Source organism: Taurulus bubalis, assembly GCF_910589615.1.
Source record: "Taurulus bubalis genome assembly, chromosome: 1".
In the NCBI taxonomy this organism is placed as follows: Eukaryota; Metazoa; Chordata; class Actinopteri; order Perciformes; family Cottidae; genus Taurulus; species Taurulus bubalis.
In genome coordinates this window covers 1,532,617-1,552,694 of record NC_136589.1, presented here as the reverse complement: position 1 = coordinate 1,552,694, position 20,078 = coordinate 1,532,617, and the positions used below count along the sequence as shown (strand labels likewise).

General features: G+C 43.5%; 1 protein-coding gene across 1 annotated transcript in view; it reads left to right on the top strand.

The window, feature by feature from the left end:
- Positions 1 to 20,078, top strand: part of sema5ba (sema domain, seven thrombospondin repeats (type 1 and type 1-like), transmembrane domain (TM) and short cytoplasmic domain, (semaphorin) 5Ba) — a gene marked incomplete at both ends in the record, with an annotated part of 86,212 nt that overhangs the window by 20,034 nt on the left and 46,100 nt on the right. Inside the window, one exon of the mRNA XM_079231688.1 lies at positions 1,631 to 1,676. Coding sequence (XP_079087814.1) covers positions 1,631 to 1,676 — 46 coding nt within the window. The remainder of the gene's footprint in view (positions 1 to 1,630; positions 1,677 to 20,078) is intronic.

Here is a 20,078-nt window from a genome sequence, read left to right as displayed (position 1 = left end):
CACGTTGTGTCTTTGTGTCGTTGTGTTAACACGTTGTGTCTTTGTGTGGTTGTGTGAACAGGTTGTGTCTTTGTGTGGTTGTGTTAACACATTGTGTCTTTGTGTTGTCGTTGTGTCTTTGTGTTGTCGTTGTGTTAACACGTTGTGTCTTTGTGTGGTTGTGTTTACACGTTGTGTCTTTGTGTGGTTGTGTTAACACGTTGTGTCTTTGTGTTGTCGTTGTGTTAACACGTTGTGTCTTTGTGTTGTTGTGTTAACACGTTGTGTCTTTGTGTGGTTGTATTAACACGTTGTGTCTTTGTGTTGTTGTGTTAACACGTTGTGTCTTTGTGTGGTTGTGTTAACACTTTGTGTCTTTGTGTGGTTGTGTTAACACGTTGTGTCTTTGTGTTGTTGTGTTAACACGTTGTGTCTTTGTGTTGTCGTTGTGTTAACACGTTGTGTCTTTGTGTGGTTGTGTTTACACGTTGTGTCTTTGTGTGGTTGTGTTTACACGTTGTGTCTTTGTGTTGTTGTGTTAACACGTTGTGTCTTTGTGTTGTCGTTGTGTTAACACGTTGTGTCTTTGTGTGGTTGTGTTAACACGTTGTGTCTTTGTGTGGTTGTGTTTACACGTTGTGTCTTTGTGTGGTTGTGTTAACACGTTGTGTCTTTGTGTCGTTGTGTTAACACGTTGTGTCTTTGTGTGGTTGTGTTTACACGTTGTGTCTTTGTGTGGTTGTGTTTACACGTTGTGTCTTTGTGTTGTTGTGTTAACACGTTGTGTCTTTGTGTGGTTGTGTTAACACGTTGTGTCTTTGTGTTGTTGTGTTAACACGTTGTGTCTTTGTGTTGTCGTTGTGTTAACACGTTGTGTCTTTGTGTGGTTGTGTTTACACGTTGTGTCTTTGTGTGGTTGTGTTTACACGTTGTGTCTTTGTGTTGTTGTGTTAACACGTTGTGTCTTTGTGTGGTTGTGTTAACACATTGTGTCTTTGTGTGGTTGTGTTAACACGTTGTGTCTTTGTGTTGTTGTGTTAACACGTTGTGTCTTTGTGTGGTTGTGTTAACACGTTGTGTCTTTGTGTTGTTGTGTTAACACGTTGTGTCTTTGTGTTGTCGTTGTGTTAACACGTTGTGTCTTTGTGTGGTTGTGTTTACACGTTGTGTCTTTGTGTGGTTGTGTTTACACGTTGTGTCTTTGTGTTGTTGTGTTAACACGTTGTGTCTTTGTGTGGTTGTGTTAACACATTGTGTCTTTGTGTGGTTGTGTTAACACGTTGTGTCTTTGTGTTGTTGTGTTAACACGTTGTGTCTTTGTGTTGTTGTGTTAACACGTTGTGTCTTTGTGTTGTTGTGTTAACACGTTGTGTCTTTGTGTGGTTGTGTTAACACGTTGTGTCTTTGTGTGGTTGTGTTAACACGTTGTGTCTTTGTGTTGTTGTGTTAACACGTTGTGTCTTTGTGTTGTTGTGTTAACATGTTGTGTCTTTGTGTGGTTGTGTTAACACGTTGTGTCTTTGTGTTGTTGTGTTAACATGTTGTGTCTTTGTGTGGTTGTGTTAACACGTTGTGTCTTTGTGTGGTTGTGTTAACACGTTGTGTCTTTGTGTTGTTGTGTTAACACGTTGTGTCTCTCTTGTCGTTGCAGGAACTTCCTGTTCAGACTGGACCTGGGGAACATGTCGCTGATCCAGGTAGGAACGCTTCCTCTTCCTCTTCCTCTTCCTCGCTGCTGAGGATGAAGGTTTTCAAAAAATATCCTACCACAGATATTATACCATTGGCTGCCTTGATGAATGCTCGATTCTCATTGGCTGCCGGGTGTCCATTAAGTGAGGGATATGTCTCTCGGCCTCTTTTCTAAAAAAATATATTGATCCCTCGTCACACTTGGTGTCCTTGTGCTAGCTGCAGCATTTGAAAATGCTAAATGCTAAAAAGCCCAAACAGGGCGGCAGGGGGAGGGGGCGGATCCCACAAACAGGGCGGGGCTACAAGGTGATTGACAGGTAGACACCAGCGTCGCTCCTCCTCAGTCCAGATACGGTCACTTCCTGTTCACTGGTTGATGGAAAACAAAAACAACATGGCGACTGTCGCAATCCAAGAAGGCGACGACCAAATCGCCGAACTGGAGGCTTCAAAACATCACAAACCAACGAGAGTCATCATGACCATGAGTGTCTGTGAGGAACACAGGACGCAGCTTCTGGTGACCATGAACAGACTGAGGAACACAGGAAGCAGCTTCTGGTGACCATGAACAGACTGAGGAACACAGGAAGCAGCTTCTGGTGACCATGAACAGACTGAGGAACACAGGACGCAGCTTCTGGTGACCATGAACAGACTGAGGAACACAGGAAGCAGCTTCTGGTGACCATGAACAGACTGAGGAACACAGAAAGCAGCTTCTGGTGACCATGAACAGACTGAGGGAGGAACACAGGACGCAGCTTCTGATGACCATGAACAGACTGAGGAACACAGAAAGCAGCTTCTGGTGACCATGAACAGACTGAGGAACACAGAAAGCAGCTTCTGGTGACCATGAACAGACTGAGGAACACTTCCCCAATCAGCGGTAACGTTAACGTGGTATTTATTCATCTGGAGAAACAGAGAGGATCCACAGGAATACCATGTTATTACTCTCCATGTTGCTGAGGACATAATTGGGTTGAGTGTGTGCCACATAGATACGTGTGTGTGTGTGTGTGTGTGTGTGTCTGTGCGTGTGTGTGTCTGTGTCTGTGTGTGAGTGTGTGTGTGTCTGTGCGTGTGTGTGTTTTGTGACCCTGTAAAGCAGCTTTGGGTATAGCTGGCAGTGTTAGCTCGAGGGCACACAGGTTGCTGTTCGGTTGCATCAGGCTTCACAGATGACAATCCCTCTCTCTCTCTCTCCCTCTCTCCCTCTCTCTCTCTCTCCCTCTCTCTCTCTCTCCCTCTCTCTCTCTCCCTCTCTCTCTCTCTCTCTCTCTCTCTCTCTCTCTCTAACCAGTGCATCACTGTCAGCCATCTTTATGTAACATTCTGCAGGATCTCCGCTCTTCCCTCCTCCCTGCAGATTAGAAGACATGCTGTGTGTGTTGTGGACGTCGTGGTTGGGTTTAAGTGAGTAAACTTGAAGTGTCAGTGAAGGGGACCGAAGTGGAAAGCCGTAACAACACACTGCAGTTCAATGTGGCTTATTGTGCATGAACAGTTTTTATGAAACAATGTTGCCAAAGCATCAAAATGCGCACAATAATATGAATATGGAGGATAGCTGACGCACGTCTTTGATCACTGGGTGAACCCACTGTGGCTGTGGCACTTGAAAGCACCACGGCTCGTTAACTCCACATCTGTATTTTTGTCACCTCGTGTTTCGAGACAGATTTGTTTTCCGACGTCAACGCAAAAAAAGTTAAAGCCAACATGAAAACCATCAGGAGAGGAAAACCTTTGAAGATTATTCTCTGGTGCTGCGTTAATGGAAGCTGGGATATTTGAGAAGCGGTGAGCTGGCTGAGTGGATGCAGGCGGGTGATGCGTCTGAAGTCGTTTGCTGCAAAGAAAAGAAAATAGTTTCGACATGAAATGCTCAAAAAAAGTCTGTGGATTATTTTCCGTGACGAGGTCGTGACCTCTCGGTTTGTTTTATTGGTTTTAGCTCGTTAGCGACACATCTGTATTTGTATTATGAGACACGTCTTTCCAACGTCCAGCAACAAGTTGATGCCAACGCAACATGAACATCTTCAGGAGAGGAAAGTTGCTGTAATCCGTCAGTGTTAATGTTTTCTTTTCCATTTTCTTTTCAAAAGACGTTTGAGGATAATTTCCTGGTGCTGCGTTAAAGGCAGCTCGGCTATTTGAGAACCGGTTATCTCGCTGAGTAGATGCACAACGGTGATGCAGTGGAGGGATATAGTTGGGTAGAAATGAAATAGTTGCTCATGAAATTGCTCAAACAAACAGATCAGAGGTGATCTTCAGTCATAGACGCTGCTGTGAGTCCATGACTTCTGGGCTTGTTCTCTTGGTTTTGCATGTTTTAGCCCAACTAAACATCTGTATTTTTATACATTTTTCTCTATTTGCTGCTTCAGTCAATGGGAACACACTCCGTCCTGATTGAGCCTCCATTGTGGAATCTTTTTGAAGTAACCGAAAGTAGGTTAAGTATGAAATGTGCAGCATCAGTGACATTATTATCTCAGGGACAAAGAGCTCACCACCAGACGTCCATCACAAAGTGGCCTTTCACAGGCTGAGTGGCACGAGGCGCCCAGCTGCCACCCGGGTGTCACGGCCGCGTCAAGCCGCCCTTTGTGCGCCCGTCTGCTTCTGGAGGACAGGAGTTGACTCATTTGGGTGTTTTCATTTTGCTTTCATCGCTGTCGTGTTGTTCTATGAAGCCGCTCTCTTCGTGCTGAGGACTCACGTCATGAAGGTGGGAGCCCACGATGCCAGAGAGGCTGAGCTCAATATATATAGAGAACATTTACACAGGGAGGAGAGGAGAGGAGGAGAGGAGGAGAGGAGAGGAGGAGAGGAGGAGAGGAGGAGAGGAGAAGAGGAAGAGAGGAGGAGAGGAGGAGAGGAGAGGAGGAGGAGAGGAGGAGAGGAGAGGAGAAGAGAGGAGAGGAGGAGAGGAGAGGAGAAGAGAGGAGGAGAGGAGAGGAGAGGAGAAGAGAGGAGGAGAGGAGAGGAGAAGAGGAGGAGAGGAGGAGAAGAGGAGAGGAGAAGAGGAAGAGAGGAGGAGAGGAGGAGAGGAGGAGAGGAGAGGAGGAGGAGAGGAGAGGAGAGGAGAAGAGAGGAGAGGAGGAGAGGAGAGGAGAAGAGAGGAGGAGAGGAGAGGAGGAGAGGAGAAGAGAGGAGGAGAGGAGGAGAGGGAGGGTCCCCTCCTGACGCTCCGTCCTCCTTGTGAGGCTAATTACCACCATCAGCATCACATGCATCACATGCATCACATGCATCACATGCATAACATGTATAACATGCATCACATGTATAACATGCATAACATGTATAACATGTATAACATGCATCACATGTATAATATGCATACCATGTATAACATGTATAACATGCATAACATGTATAACATGTGTAACATGCATAACATGTATAACATGCATAACATGCATCACATGTATAACATGCATCACATGCATAACATGCATAACATGCATCGCATGTATAACATGTATAACATGCATAACATGCATCACATGCATCACACGTATAACATGTATAACATGCATAACATGTATAACATGCATAACATGTATAACATGCATAACATGCATCACATGCATAACATGCATAACATGCATCGCATGTATAACATGTATAACATGCATAACATGTATAACATGTATAACATGCATCACATGTATAACATGCATCACATGCATAACATGCATAACATGCATAACATGCATAACATGCATCGCATGTATAACATGTATCACATGTATAACATGCATAACATGCATCACATGTATAACATGCATAACATGCATAACATGTATAACATGCATAACATGTATAACATGCATAACATGCATCACATGTATAACATGCATCACATGCATAACATGCATCGCATGTATAACATGTATCACATGTATAACATGCATCACATGCATCACATGTATAACATGTATAACATGCATCACATGCATCACATGCATCACATGCATCACATGCATCACATGCATCACATGTATAACATGCATCACATGCATAACATGCATAACATGCATCGCATGTATAACATGCATCACATGCATAACATGCATCGCATGTATAACATGTATCACATGTATAACATGCATCACATGTATAACATGTATCACATGTTATACATGTATCACATGTTATACATGTATAACATGTATAACATGCATCACATGCATCACATGTATAACAGCCGCTGGGCGTCTGAGGCAATATTGACAATATTCTTAAAAACGTCGCAAGACTGCAGCTTTCAGATGATTTCTACATGAAAAGTCCAAAATGATTATCAGAGGGTCCATTAAAGAGCCATTTATTGGACATATTTAAACATGTGATGCATGTTATACATGTTGCTGCAGTCTTGTGATGTTTATAAGAATATTGTGAGCCATAAAAGGTTTTCCAGCACGTCATTTACAAGTGGTGGTGTCGCTCATGAACTCCCAGAGCTCTCTGGAGTGAACGCTGATCAGAAGCTCTGAGGCAGCGTTCTCATTGGAGGGCGGGTGAAGGTGACCTCAGACGCCCAGCGGCTTCACCTGAACTGAACGCTGAGGCTTTGGAAACGACTCGCTGATCACAGAGCTGCTTTCTCTGCTCCCCATTCACCTGCTGGACCACACACACACACACACACACACACACACACACACACACACACACACACACACACACACACACACACACACACAGAATGAATTTCCATCTTCACAGGAAACAACATAGTTATGTTTAGAAAAGACGGTCATCCATATTTCCTCGTTTCATGGAAAACATACAAAATCATTTTTTATGATTTCTTCGCATTCCGCTGGATGAGACCATCTCTCCCCCCGTCAAAGTCTCCGCTTTCCTGTTCACTGGGAAGCTAGAGAGGGTGTGTGTGTGTGTGTGTGTGTGTGTGTGTGTGTGTGTGTGTGTGTGTGTGTGTGTGTGTGTTATCCAATGGGCTATCCATGACAGCACCAAATTAGAGTGCCGGCTCAGACCAATCCGTCTCACACCTGAAGCCAAAACAAACACCGTCTGGGTGCCAGCAGAGCAGATGAAGGGCTGCACTCCTCGCTGTGTGTGTTCGTTCGCTCTGGAAATAACAGACATATTGATGTATATTGATGAATATTGATACATATTGATATATATATATATATATATATATATATATATATATATATATATATATATATATATATATATATATATATATAGATGTATATTGATATATATATATATATATATATATATATATATATATATATATATATTGATATATATTGATGTATATTGATATATATTGATGTATATTGATGCATATTGATGTATATTGATATATATTGATACATATTGATGCATATTGTTATAGAGAACATAACTAGAGAACAGAACGTTCTTCATCCTCATCTCACACTGAGAGTTTTTATTTCTCTTATCGCACATCTGGAACATCTGGTTCAAAGAGAAGTGAACACTCAGAGACACAGAGCTCTCCTCCTCCCACCCAACACTCTCTGCTGAGGTTTCAACGTCTCCCACACACACACACACACACACACACACACACACACACACACACACACACACACACACACACACATGTAGGTGTGTGTTTTGTGCGCTGGTTTCAGTGACTGCAGTCCTCCCACATGCTCTTTCTTTCTTAGGAAGCTGGTGGGAAGCGTGTGTGTGTGTGTGCGTGTGTGTGTGTAGGTGTTTGTAGGTGTGTGTGTGTGTGTGTGTGTGTGTGAGGCAGACAAATGTTGGCCTGCCAGCTTTGCAGTCTTTGGGCAGTGGAGGGTTCTGAGGCCGGACCGTGTCGGGCCCCTCGAGCCCCTCGGGCCCCTCGGCTCTTTAAGACTCAGCACCTGGAGAGAAAACCTGCCTCGGCCATTAGTGAGCAGGGGAGCGTAGAGGAAGGAGACCGCAGGCAATCAGGGAGAATGACAAGGAGAGGTGGGAGGGAGAGTGAAGGAAGGATGACAGCAAGGAAAGGAAGGAAGGAAGGAAGCAGAGACAAAAAGGACAACAACCATCCTCACATGACGAAGAGGAGACGACAGGAAGGAATCAAGTGTTGGATTCATAACTCAAGTCCTCATATCTTCTTTTTAACACAAACAGCTTCTACATCGTGTGCTTTTGGCTCCAAGGAAGAGTCCAGGTCCTCTGGGCCAATGACTGCAGCGCTGCGTTCAGGCGTCACCCGGTGACTCTGCAGCGCTGCGTTCAGGCGTCACCCGGTGACTCTGCAGCGCTGCGTTCCTGTTCTCTAGTCCTGTTCTCTAGTCATGTTCTCTAGTCCTGTTCTCTAGTCATGTTATCTAGTCCTGTTCTCTAGTCATGTAATCTAGTCCTGTTCTCTAGTCCTGTTCTCTAGTCATGTTCTCTGGTCCTGTTCTCTAGTCCTGTTCTCTAGTCCTGTTCTCTGGTCCTGTTCTCTAGTCCTGTTCTCTAGTTATGTTCTCTAGTCCTGTTCTCTAATCATGTTCTCTAGTCCTGTTCTCTAGTCCTGTTCTCTAATCATGTTCTCTAGTCCTGTTCTCTAGTCCTGTTCTCTAGTCCTGTTCTCTAATCATGTTCTCTAGTCCTGTTCTCTAGTCCTGTTCTCTAGTACTGTTCTCTAGTTATGTTCTCTAGTCATGTTCTCTAGTCCTGTTCTCTAGTCCTGTTCTCTAGTTATGTTCTCTAGTCCTGTTCTCTAGTTATGTTCTCTAGTCCTGTTCTCTAATCATGTTCTCTAGTCCTGTTCTCTAGTTATGTTCTCTAGTACTGTTCTCTAGTCATGTTCTCTAGTCATGTTATCTAGTCCTGTTCTCTAGTTATGTTCTCTAGTCCTGTTCTCTAGTTATGTTCTCTAGTCCTGTTCTCTAATCATGTTCTCTAGTCCTGTTATCTAGTCCTGTTCTCTAGTTATGTTCTCTAGTCATGTTCTCTAGTCCTGTTCTCTAGTCCTGTTCTCTAGTCATGTTCTCTAGTCCTGTTCTTTAATCATGTTCTCTAGTCCTGTTCTCTAGTCCTGTTCTCTAATCCTGTTCTCTAGTCCTGTTCTCTAGTCCTGTTCTCTAATCCTGTTCTCTAGTCATGTTCTCTAGTCCTGTTCTCTAATCATGTTCTCTAATCATGTTCTCTAGTCCTGTTCTCTAGTCATGTTCTCTAGTCCTGTTCTCTAATCCTGTTCTCTAGTCCTGTTCTCTAGTTATGTTCTCTAGTCCTGTTCTCTAATCATGTTCTCTAGTCCTGTTCTCTAGTTATGTTCTCTAGTACTGTTCTCTAGTCATGTTCTCTAGTCATGTTATCTAGTCCTGTTCTCTAGTTATGTTCTCTAGTCCTGTTCTCTAGTTATGTTCTCTAGTCCTGTTCTCTAATCATGTTCTCTAGTCCTGTTCTCTAGTCCTGCTCTCTAGTCCTGTTCTCTAGTTATGTTCTCTAGTCATGTTCTCTAGTCCTGTTCTCTAGTCATGTTCTCTAGTCCTGTTCTCTAATCATGTTCTCTAGTCCTGTTCTCTAGTCCTGTTCTCTAGTACTGTTCTCTAGTCATGTTCTCTAGTCCTGTTCTCTAGTCCTGTTATCTAATCCTGTTCTCTAATCATGTTCTCTAGTCATGTTCTCTAGTCCTGTTCTCTAATCATGTTCTCTAATCATGTTCTCTAGTCCTGTTCTCTAGTCATGTTCTCTAGTCCTGTTCTCTAATCCTGTTCTCTAGTCCTGTTCTCTAGTCATGTTCTCTAATCATGTTCTCTAATCATGTTCTCTAGTCCTGTTCTCTAGTCCTGTTCTCTAGTCATGTTCTCTAGTCATGTTCTCTAGTCCTGTTCTCTAATCATGTTCTCTAATCATGTTCTCTAGTCCTGTTCTCTAGTTATGTTCTCTAGTCCTGTTCTCTAGTTATGTTCTCTAGTCCTGTTCTCTAATCATGTTCTCTAGTCCTGTTATCTAGTCCTGTTCTCTAGTACTGTTCTCTAGTTATGTTCTCTAGTCATGTTCTCTAGTCCTGTTCTCTAGTCCTGTTCTCTAGTCATGTTCTCTAGTCCTGTTCTCTAATCATGTTCTCTAGTCCTGTTCTCTAGTCCTGTTCTATAATCCTGTTCTCTAGTCCTGTTCTCTAGTCCTGTTCTCTAATCCTGTTCTCTAGTCATGTTCTCTAGTCCTGTTCTCTAATCATGTTCTCTAATCATGTTCTCTGGTCCTGTTCTCTAGTCATGTTCTCTAGTCCTGTTCTCTAATCCTGTTCTCTAGTCCTGTTCTCTAGTTATGTTCTCTAGTCCTGTTCTCTAATCATGTTCTCTAGTCCTGTTCTCTAGTTATGTTCTCTAGTACTGTTCTCTAGTCATGTTCTCTAGTCATGTTATCTAGTCCTGTTCTCTAGTTATGTTCTCTAGTCCTGTTCTCTAGTTATGTTCTCTAGTCCTGTTCTCTAATCATGTTCTCTAGTCCTGTTCTCTAGTCCTGCTCTCTAGTACTGTTCTCTAGTTATGTTCTCTAGTTATGTTCTCTAGTCCTGTTCTCTAATCATGTTCTCTAGTCCTGTTCTCTAGTCCTGCTCTCTAGTACTGTTCTCTAGTTATGTTCTCTAGTCATGTTCTCTAGTCCTGTTATCTAATCCTGTTCTCTAATCATGTTCTCTAGTCATGTTCTCTAGTCATGTTCTCTAGTCATGTTCTCTAGTCCTGTTCTCTGGTCATGTTCTCTAGTCATGTTCTCTAGTCATGTTCTCTAGTCATGTTCTCTAGTCCTGTTCTCTGGTCATGTTCTCTAATCATGTTCTCTGGTCCTGTTCTCTAGTCCTGTTCTCTAGTCATGTTCTCTGGTCCTGTTCTCTAGTCCTGTTCTCTAGTCCTGTTCTCTGGTCCTGTTCTCTAGTCCTGTTCTCTAGTTATGTTCTCTAGTCCTGTTCTCTAATCATGTTCTCTAGTCCTGTTCTCTAGTCCTGTTCTCTAATCATGTTCTCTAGTCCTGTTCTCTAGTCCTGTTCTCTAGTTATGTTCTCTAGTCCTGTTCTCTAATCATGTTCTCTAGTCCTGTTCTCTAGTCCTGTTCTCTAGTCCTGTTCTCTAATCATGTTCTCTAGTCCTGTTCTCTAGTCCTGTTCTCTAGTACTGTTCTCTAGTTATGTTCTCTAGTCATGTTCTCTAGTCCTGTTCTCTAGTCCTGTTCTCTAGTTATGTTCTCTAGTCCTGTTCTCTAGTCATGTTCTCTAGTCCTGTTCTCTAATCATGCTCTCTAGTCCTGTTCTCTAGTCCTGTTCTCTAGTACTGTTCTCTAGTCATGTTCTCTAGTCCTGTTCTCTAGTCCTGTTATCTAATCCTGTTCTCTAATCATGTTCTCTAGTCATGTTCTCTAGTCCTGTTCTCTAATCATGTTCTCTAATCATGTTCTCTAGTCCTGTTCTCTAGTCATGTTCTCTAGTCCTGTTCTCTAATCCTGTTCTCTAGTCCTGTTCTCTAGTCATGTTCTCTAATCATGTTCTCTAATCATGTTCTCTAGTCCTGTTCTCTAGTCCTGTTCTCTAGTCATGTTCTCTAGTCATGTTCTCTAGTCCTGTTCTCTAATCATGTTCTCTAATCATGTTCTCTAGTCCTGTTCTCTAGTCATGTTCTCTAGTCCTGTTCTCTAATCCTGTTCTCTAGTCCTGTTCTCTAGTTATGTTCTCTAGTCCTGTTCTCTAATCATGTTCTCTAGTCCTGTTCTCTAGTTATGTTCTCTAGTACTGTTCTCTAGTCATGTTCTCTAGTCATGTTATCTAGTCCTGTTCTCTAGTTATGTTCTCTAGTCCTGTTCTCTAGTCCTGTTCTCTAATCATGTTCTCTAATCATGTTCTCTAGTCCTGTTCTCTAGTCCTGTTCTCTAGTCCTGTTCTCTAGTACTGTTCTCTAGTCATGTTCTCTAATCATGTTCTCTAGTCCTGTTCTCTAGTCCTGTTCTCTAGTTATGTTCTCTAGTCCTGTTCTCTAATAATGTTCTCTAGTCCTGTTCTCTAGTCCTGTTCTCTAGTACTGTTCTCTAGTTATGTTCTCTAGTCATGTTCTCTAGTCCTGTTCTCTAGTCCTGTTCTCTAGTCATGTTCTCTAGTCCTGTTCTCTAATCATGTTCTCTAGTCCTGTTCTCTAGTCCTGTTCTCTAGTCCTGTTCTCTAATCATGTTCTCTAATCATGTTCTCTAGTCCTGTTCTCTAGTCCTGTTCTCTAGTCATGTTCTCTAGTCCTGTTCTCTAGTCATGTTCTCTAGTCCTGTTCTCTAGTCATGTTCTCTAGTCATGTTCTGTCACCTGAAGCATTTAGCAGTGACTCAGAGGTTCCTGTGGAGACGCTTATTTTAAAACTGGACTTTTAGCTGGAAAGAACACAAAACATGAGGAAAAACTTGTTTTGTCAGAAACCCTCCAAACAAACACACACACACACACACGCACACACACACACACACACACACACACACACACACACACACACACACACACACACACGCACACAAAATCATGTAATGCGTGTATTGGAGAAGCAGAACCAGCAGGGGGGCCAGCAGCTGGTCCCATGTAGGCTGATGGTCTCCTGTTGGCTGATGGTCCCTTGTTGGCTGATGGTCCCCTGCAGGCTGATGGTCCCCTGTTGGTTGATGGTCCCCTGTTGGTTGATGGTCCCCTGTAGGTCGATGGTCCCTTGTAGGTCGATGGTCCCCCGTTGGTTGATGGTCCCCTGTTGGCTGATGGCCCCCTGTTGGCTGATGGTCCCCTGTTGGCTGATGGTCCCCTGTTGAACGATGGCCCCCTGTTGGTTGATGGTCCCCCGTTGGTTGATGGTCCCCTGTTGGCTGATGGTCCCCTGTAGGCTGATGGTCGGCCGAGACGAGCTGAGGTCAAGTGTCACTGTTTGTTCCTTCAAACAAGAAATGCCTTGTTCAAACTCCCTCGTGGGGGTCTGTTATGGGGTCTATTATGAGGGTCTGTTATGAGGGAGTTATGGCAGGTGTTTTGTGTTTCCGTCAGATTAGTGGAGCTCTTCTGGGACCGGAGGAGCTAGATCTTTTCCACACCCATGTATCTTCATGATTTCCACGTTGTGCACATAGCTTACAGATGAATGGGTGAAAGGCCAGTTGAGGTCAACCCTGTCCGAGGTTCAGATCCTCTCAGAGGTCCAGACCCTGTCAGAGGTCCAGATCCAGACCCTGTCAAAGTTTCAGACCCTCTCAGAGGTCCAGACCCTCTCAGAGGTCAAGACCCTCTCAGAGGTCCAGACCCTGTCAGTGGTTCAGACCCTCTCAGAGGTCAAGACCCTCTCAGAGGTCCAGACCCTGTCAGAGGTCCAGACCCTCTCAGAGGTGCAGACCCTCTCAGAGATCCAGACCCTGTCAGAGGTCCAGACCCTCTCAGAGGTGCAGACCCTCTCAGAGATCCAGACCCTCTCAGAGGTCCAGACCCTGTCAGAGGTCCAGACCCTCTCAGAGGTCCAGACCCTCTCAGAGGTTCAGAGACTCTCAGAGATCCAGACCCTCTCAGAGGTCCAGACCCTGTCAGAGGTCCAGACCCTCTCAGAGGTCCAGACCCTCTCAGAGGTTCAGAGACTCTCAGAGATCCAGACCCTGTCAGAGGTCCAGACCCCTGATATCCGCCCACACTATCAGCTCCTCTCCTCTGAGCCTCATGACTCACGGCTGAGTTCATTCACACTCCTCATTAATTTCTGTGCCGCAATTTGGCCGGAGATTTAATTATTGATGCGGTCTTTCAGAGCGGAGGTTTAATCTGAGACCGGAGGAGGCGGGTCCAGAGCGAAGTCCAACACAATGTTTTTTATTTAGCGCTGAAGAAGGTTATTGTGTTGGCTGCTGCCAGGAAAAGAGATATTTAGTTTGTCTGGATGTATAATTACACATATATATTCACATAATACACAAGGGCAGAGCGGGTTGTTACCAGACGCATTTATCAGCCAATAACATTGGTGTTCATGTTTGTTAGTGTTTGACTGGAACATCTGCTGATATATTTATATTGTTATCGGTCCGGCTGCAAATACAAAATACTAATTTGAGAGAAGGAAAGAAACACAAGCCTGATGAAGACAAAGACAAATGAACACAGAGATCCCACAGATATGTTGCCTCGTGTTGCACCTGAACGCACCACAAGGCTCTACGTTCTACACCTGCACAATCCATGAACATGAAACAGAACATGATCAAGACAGACTTCTATACAACCAGAGGAGTCGCCCCCTGGTGGTCAGGAGAGAGAATGCAGCTTTAACACATGAAACATAGACTTCTATACAACCAAAGGAGTCGCCCCCTGGTGGTCGCCCCCACATGAAGCATATACTTCTATACAACCAGTGGAGTCGCCCCCCGGTGGTCAGTAGAGAGAATGCAGCTTTAACACATGGAACATAGACTTCTATACAACCAGAGGGTATTTGTTCTGGAGTTTGTTGTCATTTTCATCTTGTTTTCAAAACAATCAGGATTGTGTGTTTGTTTTGAATGGAAACAGACAGGCTGCTTCAACACCACGTCGGTGTGCACATTCATCTGCATTACCTGCGTCCTTCTCTGTGCGTGGGAGCGTGCAGCTCGCCGAGTGTTGGTGGAAGAGAAGGAGTAATCCACGGTGCTGGTTGGGCGCTCATGGAGAAACCGTCTGCTCTCACCTGTCAGCCGTAATGTGGAAGTACAGCGAGTGGGAGGCAGCAGCAGGCTGAGTGGGCGGCCACATACAGGCTGTTAGCACACACTGAATCATACACCGTGCAACACTTTACATCACAGGGGCTCATTGTTCCCAGTGGTGACCTCTGCAATCACTTCTGCTGTAACATACCTGTTCTGTGACTTTTAAATGGATATTCACATTTACATTATTTAAAAAATCACCACTCAGAGCAACATGTTTTTGTATGTCGTCTATATTTCAATGAAAACATCCTATTTACCTCTTTTTTACTTTACGATTTATATAACCTTCAATTCTATTTTGATTTAGTTTTAAGCATAAAACCAGTTTAATTACAACTTTCGACTTTTTCATTGTTACCAGAAATTACTCATGCAGCTTTAACACATAGACTTCTATACAACCAGAGGAGTTACCCCCTGGTGGTCAGGAGAGAGAATGCAGCTTCAACACATGAAGCATAGACTTCTATACAACCAGAGGAGTCACTCCTGGTGGTCATGAGAGAGAATGCAGCTTTAACACATGAAGCATAGACTTCTATACAACCAGAGGAGTCACCCCCTGGTGGTCAGGAGAGAGAATGCAGCTTTAACACATGAAGCATAGACTTCTATACAACCAGAGGAGTCGCCCCCTGGTGGTCAGGAGAGAGAATGCAGCTTTAACACATGAAGCATAGACTTCTATACAACCAGAGGGGTCACCCCTGGTGGCCAGGAGAGAATGCAGCTTTAACTTCTATACAACCCCCCGTTGCTATAAAACGGTCGTGATTCTGTAGAACTTGAGTCGATTCTGACAACCGAACATGAAGCTGCTGATAACTCGTCTCTTTTGTTCAGAACATGGAAACTCATATTTGATATTTAAGATGACGTTGGCTGTGAAAGAGTCTGCGAGATGTAAAGACAGAAAGTGGGCGTGTCCATGGAGACAAAGGCTCGTTGAAAGTCATGTTTCATCCATCTGTTGTTTGTGTGTTTGCAGCAGTGTGTGAGTGTGTGAGTGTTTATTCACGACCTCGTCGCTTTCATCAGTCATGCGTTTGCATTTTGACAGATCGACTCGTCGGTGAGCGTTTCTGCTGCGACTGCACATCTAAACATTGACATCACAACACGATGCGGTTCAGCCAAACATGAAGGAAATGAAACGTAATCAATGAAACAAATATCAACACCCAACAAAACAACGGAATATTATTTGCATTGCTCCCTTTATGCACGGCTTTATACCAAACGTGCAAATAAAGACAAAAGAAAGGAAACACGCGTGAAAATCAATAAGATAAGATAATCCTTTATTAGTCCCGCAGTGGGGGAACTGCAGGATTACAGCAGCAGTGCTCACAAGAGACACAGAAAATAAACAGTATATGAAAAGTATTATAATGTCATATGTATTGCACCAGATGATGAACGTAATTAAAGTGTTAAAGTGTTCTCAGTGTTAGTGGTCTACTGTGAGCTCAGCTTGTTGTGCAGCCTGACAGCACCGGGAAGGAAGGACTTTCGGTACAATCATTAGAATGATATCATATTCATTAAATGAAATCATATATAAGTTCTTCCTGTATTATATTTGCTGGACCAGAATTCAGAGCGCGACGTTGTTCCTCTTTTGTCACAGAAAACATCATATTTGAACCATAATATATTTAATAATGAACCAATGTTTCGACACGGCCGTCTTCTTCAGTGCAAAGAGGAATACATATTATAGTATTTATATATATATATATATATATATATATATATATATATATATATATATATATATATGTATAAATATAGTTGTAAACACATTTCCTGGATGAGCCTGCGTCTCTCTGGAGTCCGGCCTCCAGCGAGCCGGCAGACGGCTCCTGATCAAACAGCATTACTGCCTGACATTATGTACAATATGCAGGACTTATAATTAGTTGTCACACACGAGGTTGGCGGCGGGCGGCGGCCTTATCGTCACGGCGCCACATTTCAGGAACAGACTGGTTACTTCATTAGCTCCACGTCTCGCTCCTCCTGGTTTCTCGGGGGAGAAAAAGAAGAATTAATTCTGCAGCTGGACGGATGAATCCTCTCCGGCTGCTAATTGTGTTTTCTGCTTTTGTATTTGACCGAACACGAAGATGCATGTTCTCCTTCTTGAAGCCGGGTGTTCTCCATGCGAGGAATGTGTCTCTGGCTTGGCGGGACGCAGGTTTATGAAACATGGATATTAATGCCAGCGTGCGTCTGAGCTACGGACATTGCGTCCACAGAAGAAGAAGAAGACCTGGTCACTCATTAGTTCGTGGACGGCCGCTCTGACGCCTCGAGGGCGAATAATTGTGAATATATTTGAACGAACTTTAGTTTTTTGACGTAAATACTTTTCGCTCATATTCAGATTTATGTATCAAGTACGAGGGCAAAGAAATGCTGTTTTACATCTGACCAGAAGTGCAAAAAGAAGCAGTAAAAGTGTAATGTGCTCAATAAATAACAGGATAAATAATTCATAAGAATTCATAATTAAAAAAAGAAACACAACAGTGTAAGTAGTATAACAATATAGACAGTATGAACAGTGGATATGAGATGTGAGATATATGCAGTAAAATAATAAGAACATTCATATAAAGCAGCAAAACAGAAGGAAACATTTCTCTGACATTTGGCGCCATAAATAAAGGAAAGCATCGCGTGATCATAACCAACTGCAACACAACTTTATTGCTCCTTTCAACCGCGACAAAGGCGGGCAGACCAGATCCTTTATGACAGCCTCTGGCTCTTCTAAGGCTCTCACCTTTCACAATAAAAGCCTGAGGCGCATAACATTTACGACGGAAAGATTTTGTTGTTTGGACCGAGGCAGGCTAGCTGTTTCCTACCGTTCCCAGTCGTTATGCTAAGCTAAGCTAATCAATCGATCTTCTTCTCGAACTATTAGCAAGAATCCCAAAAATCACTAAACCGTATCCATCGCATCATAATCAGTTCTTTAACTAATTTTACTAAACATTTGTCCTGCTATTGAGTGGTTCATTAATGATATATAATATATAATCATACAGCAGATGAAGGAACCTCATCATCCTCCTGGAATGTGAGGAAATATTATTTCCTCTTTCCTTCTCACATTTCCTGTTTTTATGGGTGAAATAATATCTCAGCCTTTTAGTCCCTCGATGGCAGCGACATTCAGGGATGTCTGCAGAGGAGGAAGAGGAAGAGGAAGAGGAGGAGGAGGAAGAGGAAGAGGAGGTATTCTCACAGGCTCTGTGTGAGTGTGGCTTTGTTCGAGAGTGATGTGTGGAAGAAGAAGAAGAAGAAGAACAAGCCGAACTAGCAGAAGAAGACGAAGAAGAAGAAGAAGCAGAAGAAGAAGAAGACGAAGCAGACGAGATGGACAGGGAGAGAGAGGGGGGAGAGAGGGAGGAAGAGGCGGGGGAGGAAGAGGGGCCACTTTCTGGTGAAGGTCAGCAGGTTAAGCCGATGCTTGAGGGACCCCCCACCACCCCATGATTCATGGCGAAGGCATCCATCACCCTGTGTGTGTTTACGATGACATCATCCCGACAGGCCGGAGCAGCGCTGAGCTTTTTTATTTGTGTGATGGACGGCGCGATGATAAAGGAGCTCTCTCTTCCTGAATGGGGGAGGGGCCACGACGCTCGCCGGCGCTCATGGGAAGTGGATTCTTTTTTGTAGTTGTTGTCGGGCCTCTTGTGGCGCCGGCCTCACGGACAGCGCTTCTTATTTCTGTGTTTCTTCCCTCGTCCGGAGCTCAAGTCTGAATCACAGAGAACCTTTAAACAGCGTCTCTCAGGAAACTCAGCCTCCACATCACATTACATCACATTACATTACATCACTTCACTTTACATCACATCACATTACATCACATTACATTACATCACATTACATTACATCACTTTACTTTACATCACATCACATTACATCACATTACTTTACTTTACATCACATTACTTTACATTACTTTACATCACATTACTTTACATTACTTTACATCACATTACTTTACTTTACTTTACATCACATTACTTTACTTTACATCACATTACTTTACATTACTTTACATCACATTACTTTACATTACATTACATCACTTTACTTTACATCACATCACATTACATCACATTACTTTACTTTACATCACATTACTTTACATTACTTTACATCACATTACTTTACATTACTTTACATCACATTACTTTACATTACTTTACATCACATTACTTTACTTTACATCACATTACTTTACATTACTTTACATTACAATACATTTCATTTAGCTGAGGCTTTTACCCAAAGTGACTTACAATAAGTGTATCCACCATGAGTACAACCTCAGAACAACAAGAATCAAGAAAGTACAATTTCTTCAATAAAGTTAAACTACAAAGTGCTGTCAGTAAGAGACATTTAAGTGCTACTAAAGTGTTACTTTCTTTATTCCAGGTGTAGTGGAAAAAGATGTGTTTTTAGTTCACGGTGGAAGATGTAGAGACTTCCTGCTGTCCTGCTGTCAGTGGGGAGCTCATTCCACCACTGAGGAGCAGGACAGCAAACAGTCGTGACTTTGTTGAGTGTTTAGCTCGCAGTGACGGAGCTACAAGCTGATTGGCTGAAGCAGTGATGTTGGCTGTCGAGTGTCACACGAGGTTCCTGGCAGTCGGGGTCAACAGTGAGTTGTTGAAGGTGACAGTGAGGTCGTCGGTGGGAGAGCATCTTCCTGGAAGGAAAGGTAGTTCAGTCTTGTCAGGGTTACTGTTCAGGAGGTGTGTGGACATCCACTGAGAGATGTCAGTCGACAGGCAGAGATTTGTGCTGCTAGCTGTGTTTCAGATTGTTGAAACCAGAGGATCAGTTGGGTGTCATCGGCATAGCTGGTAGGAAAAGCCATGTGAGCGAATGACAGAGCCGAGAGAGTTGGTGTACAGAGAGAAGAGGAGAGGACCCAGGACGGAGCCCTGAGGGACCCCAGGGCCCTGTTTCTGGTAGCTGGCTTACTGAGTTAGCCGGATAATGTTCAGGACAAGATGACGTAGGTCAGGCTTTTCGGTTCCACGAAGCAAGCTTAGATAAATAACCATAGCAACACATCCAAAAATGTTAACCTGCTCCAGCGCAGGCTTACTGAAATTCACTGGACAGCTGGCCACTCCCACCGGACAAAAAAGGCAGCTCCCTTCTTCATTGATGAAGGAGCGATATTAGTTATATTAATTTTACAGGGAGAGAGTTCTTCCAGATCGCCAAGATCCATTCTCACATCATCATGACTTCCTGTACGGGCGCTATCGATTCTGCCGACAAGGAATCATTTATTTACGAGAGCTTCTATATCTATTCGTATACTACTGCCAGCAGATACATTTAAATAAATATAATCTGATTGATTTGGGTGATGGAAGTACTGAAAATTTGCCGATACATTTTCCCAACACTGACGCATTTAACTTGTCTGATATCTTTGCGATGCTTGTGTCTCGCAGCGGGGGCGGAGTTAAGCAGCGTTCATACCAACAACGTTGCAAAAACGTTGTGAATATTAGCAACACGTTTGCTGTGAATGTAGCATTAGACTTTGCCATGATTATGGTCTTGACTTCCTCATATGCGTTCATGATCATCTCCTGCTTCTCAGCGGAGATTTTTTAAATTATTATTTGCCATTGTACTGCTAG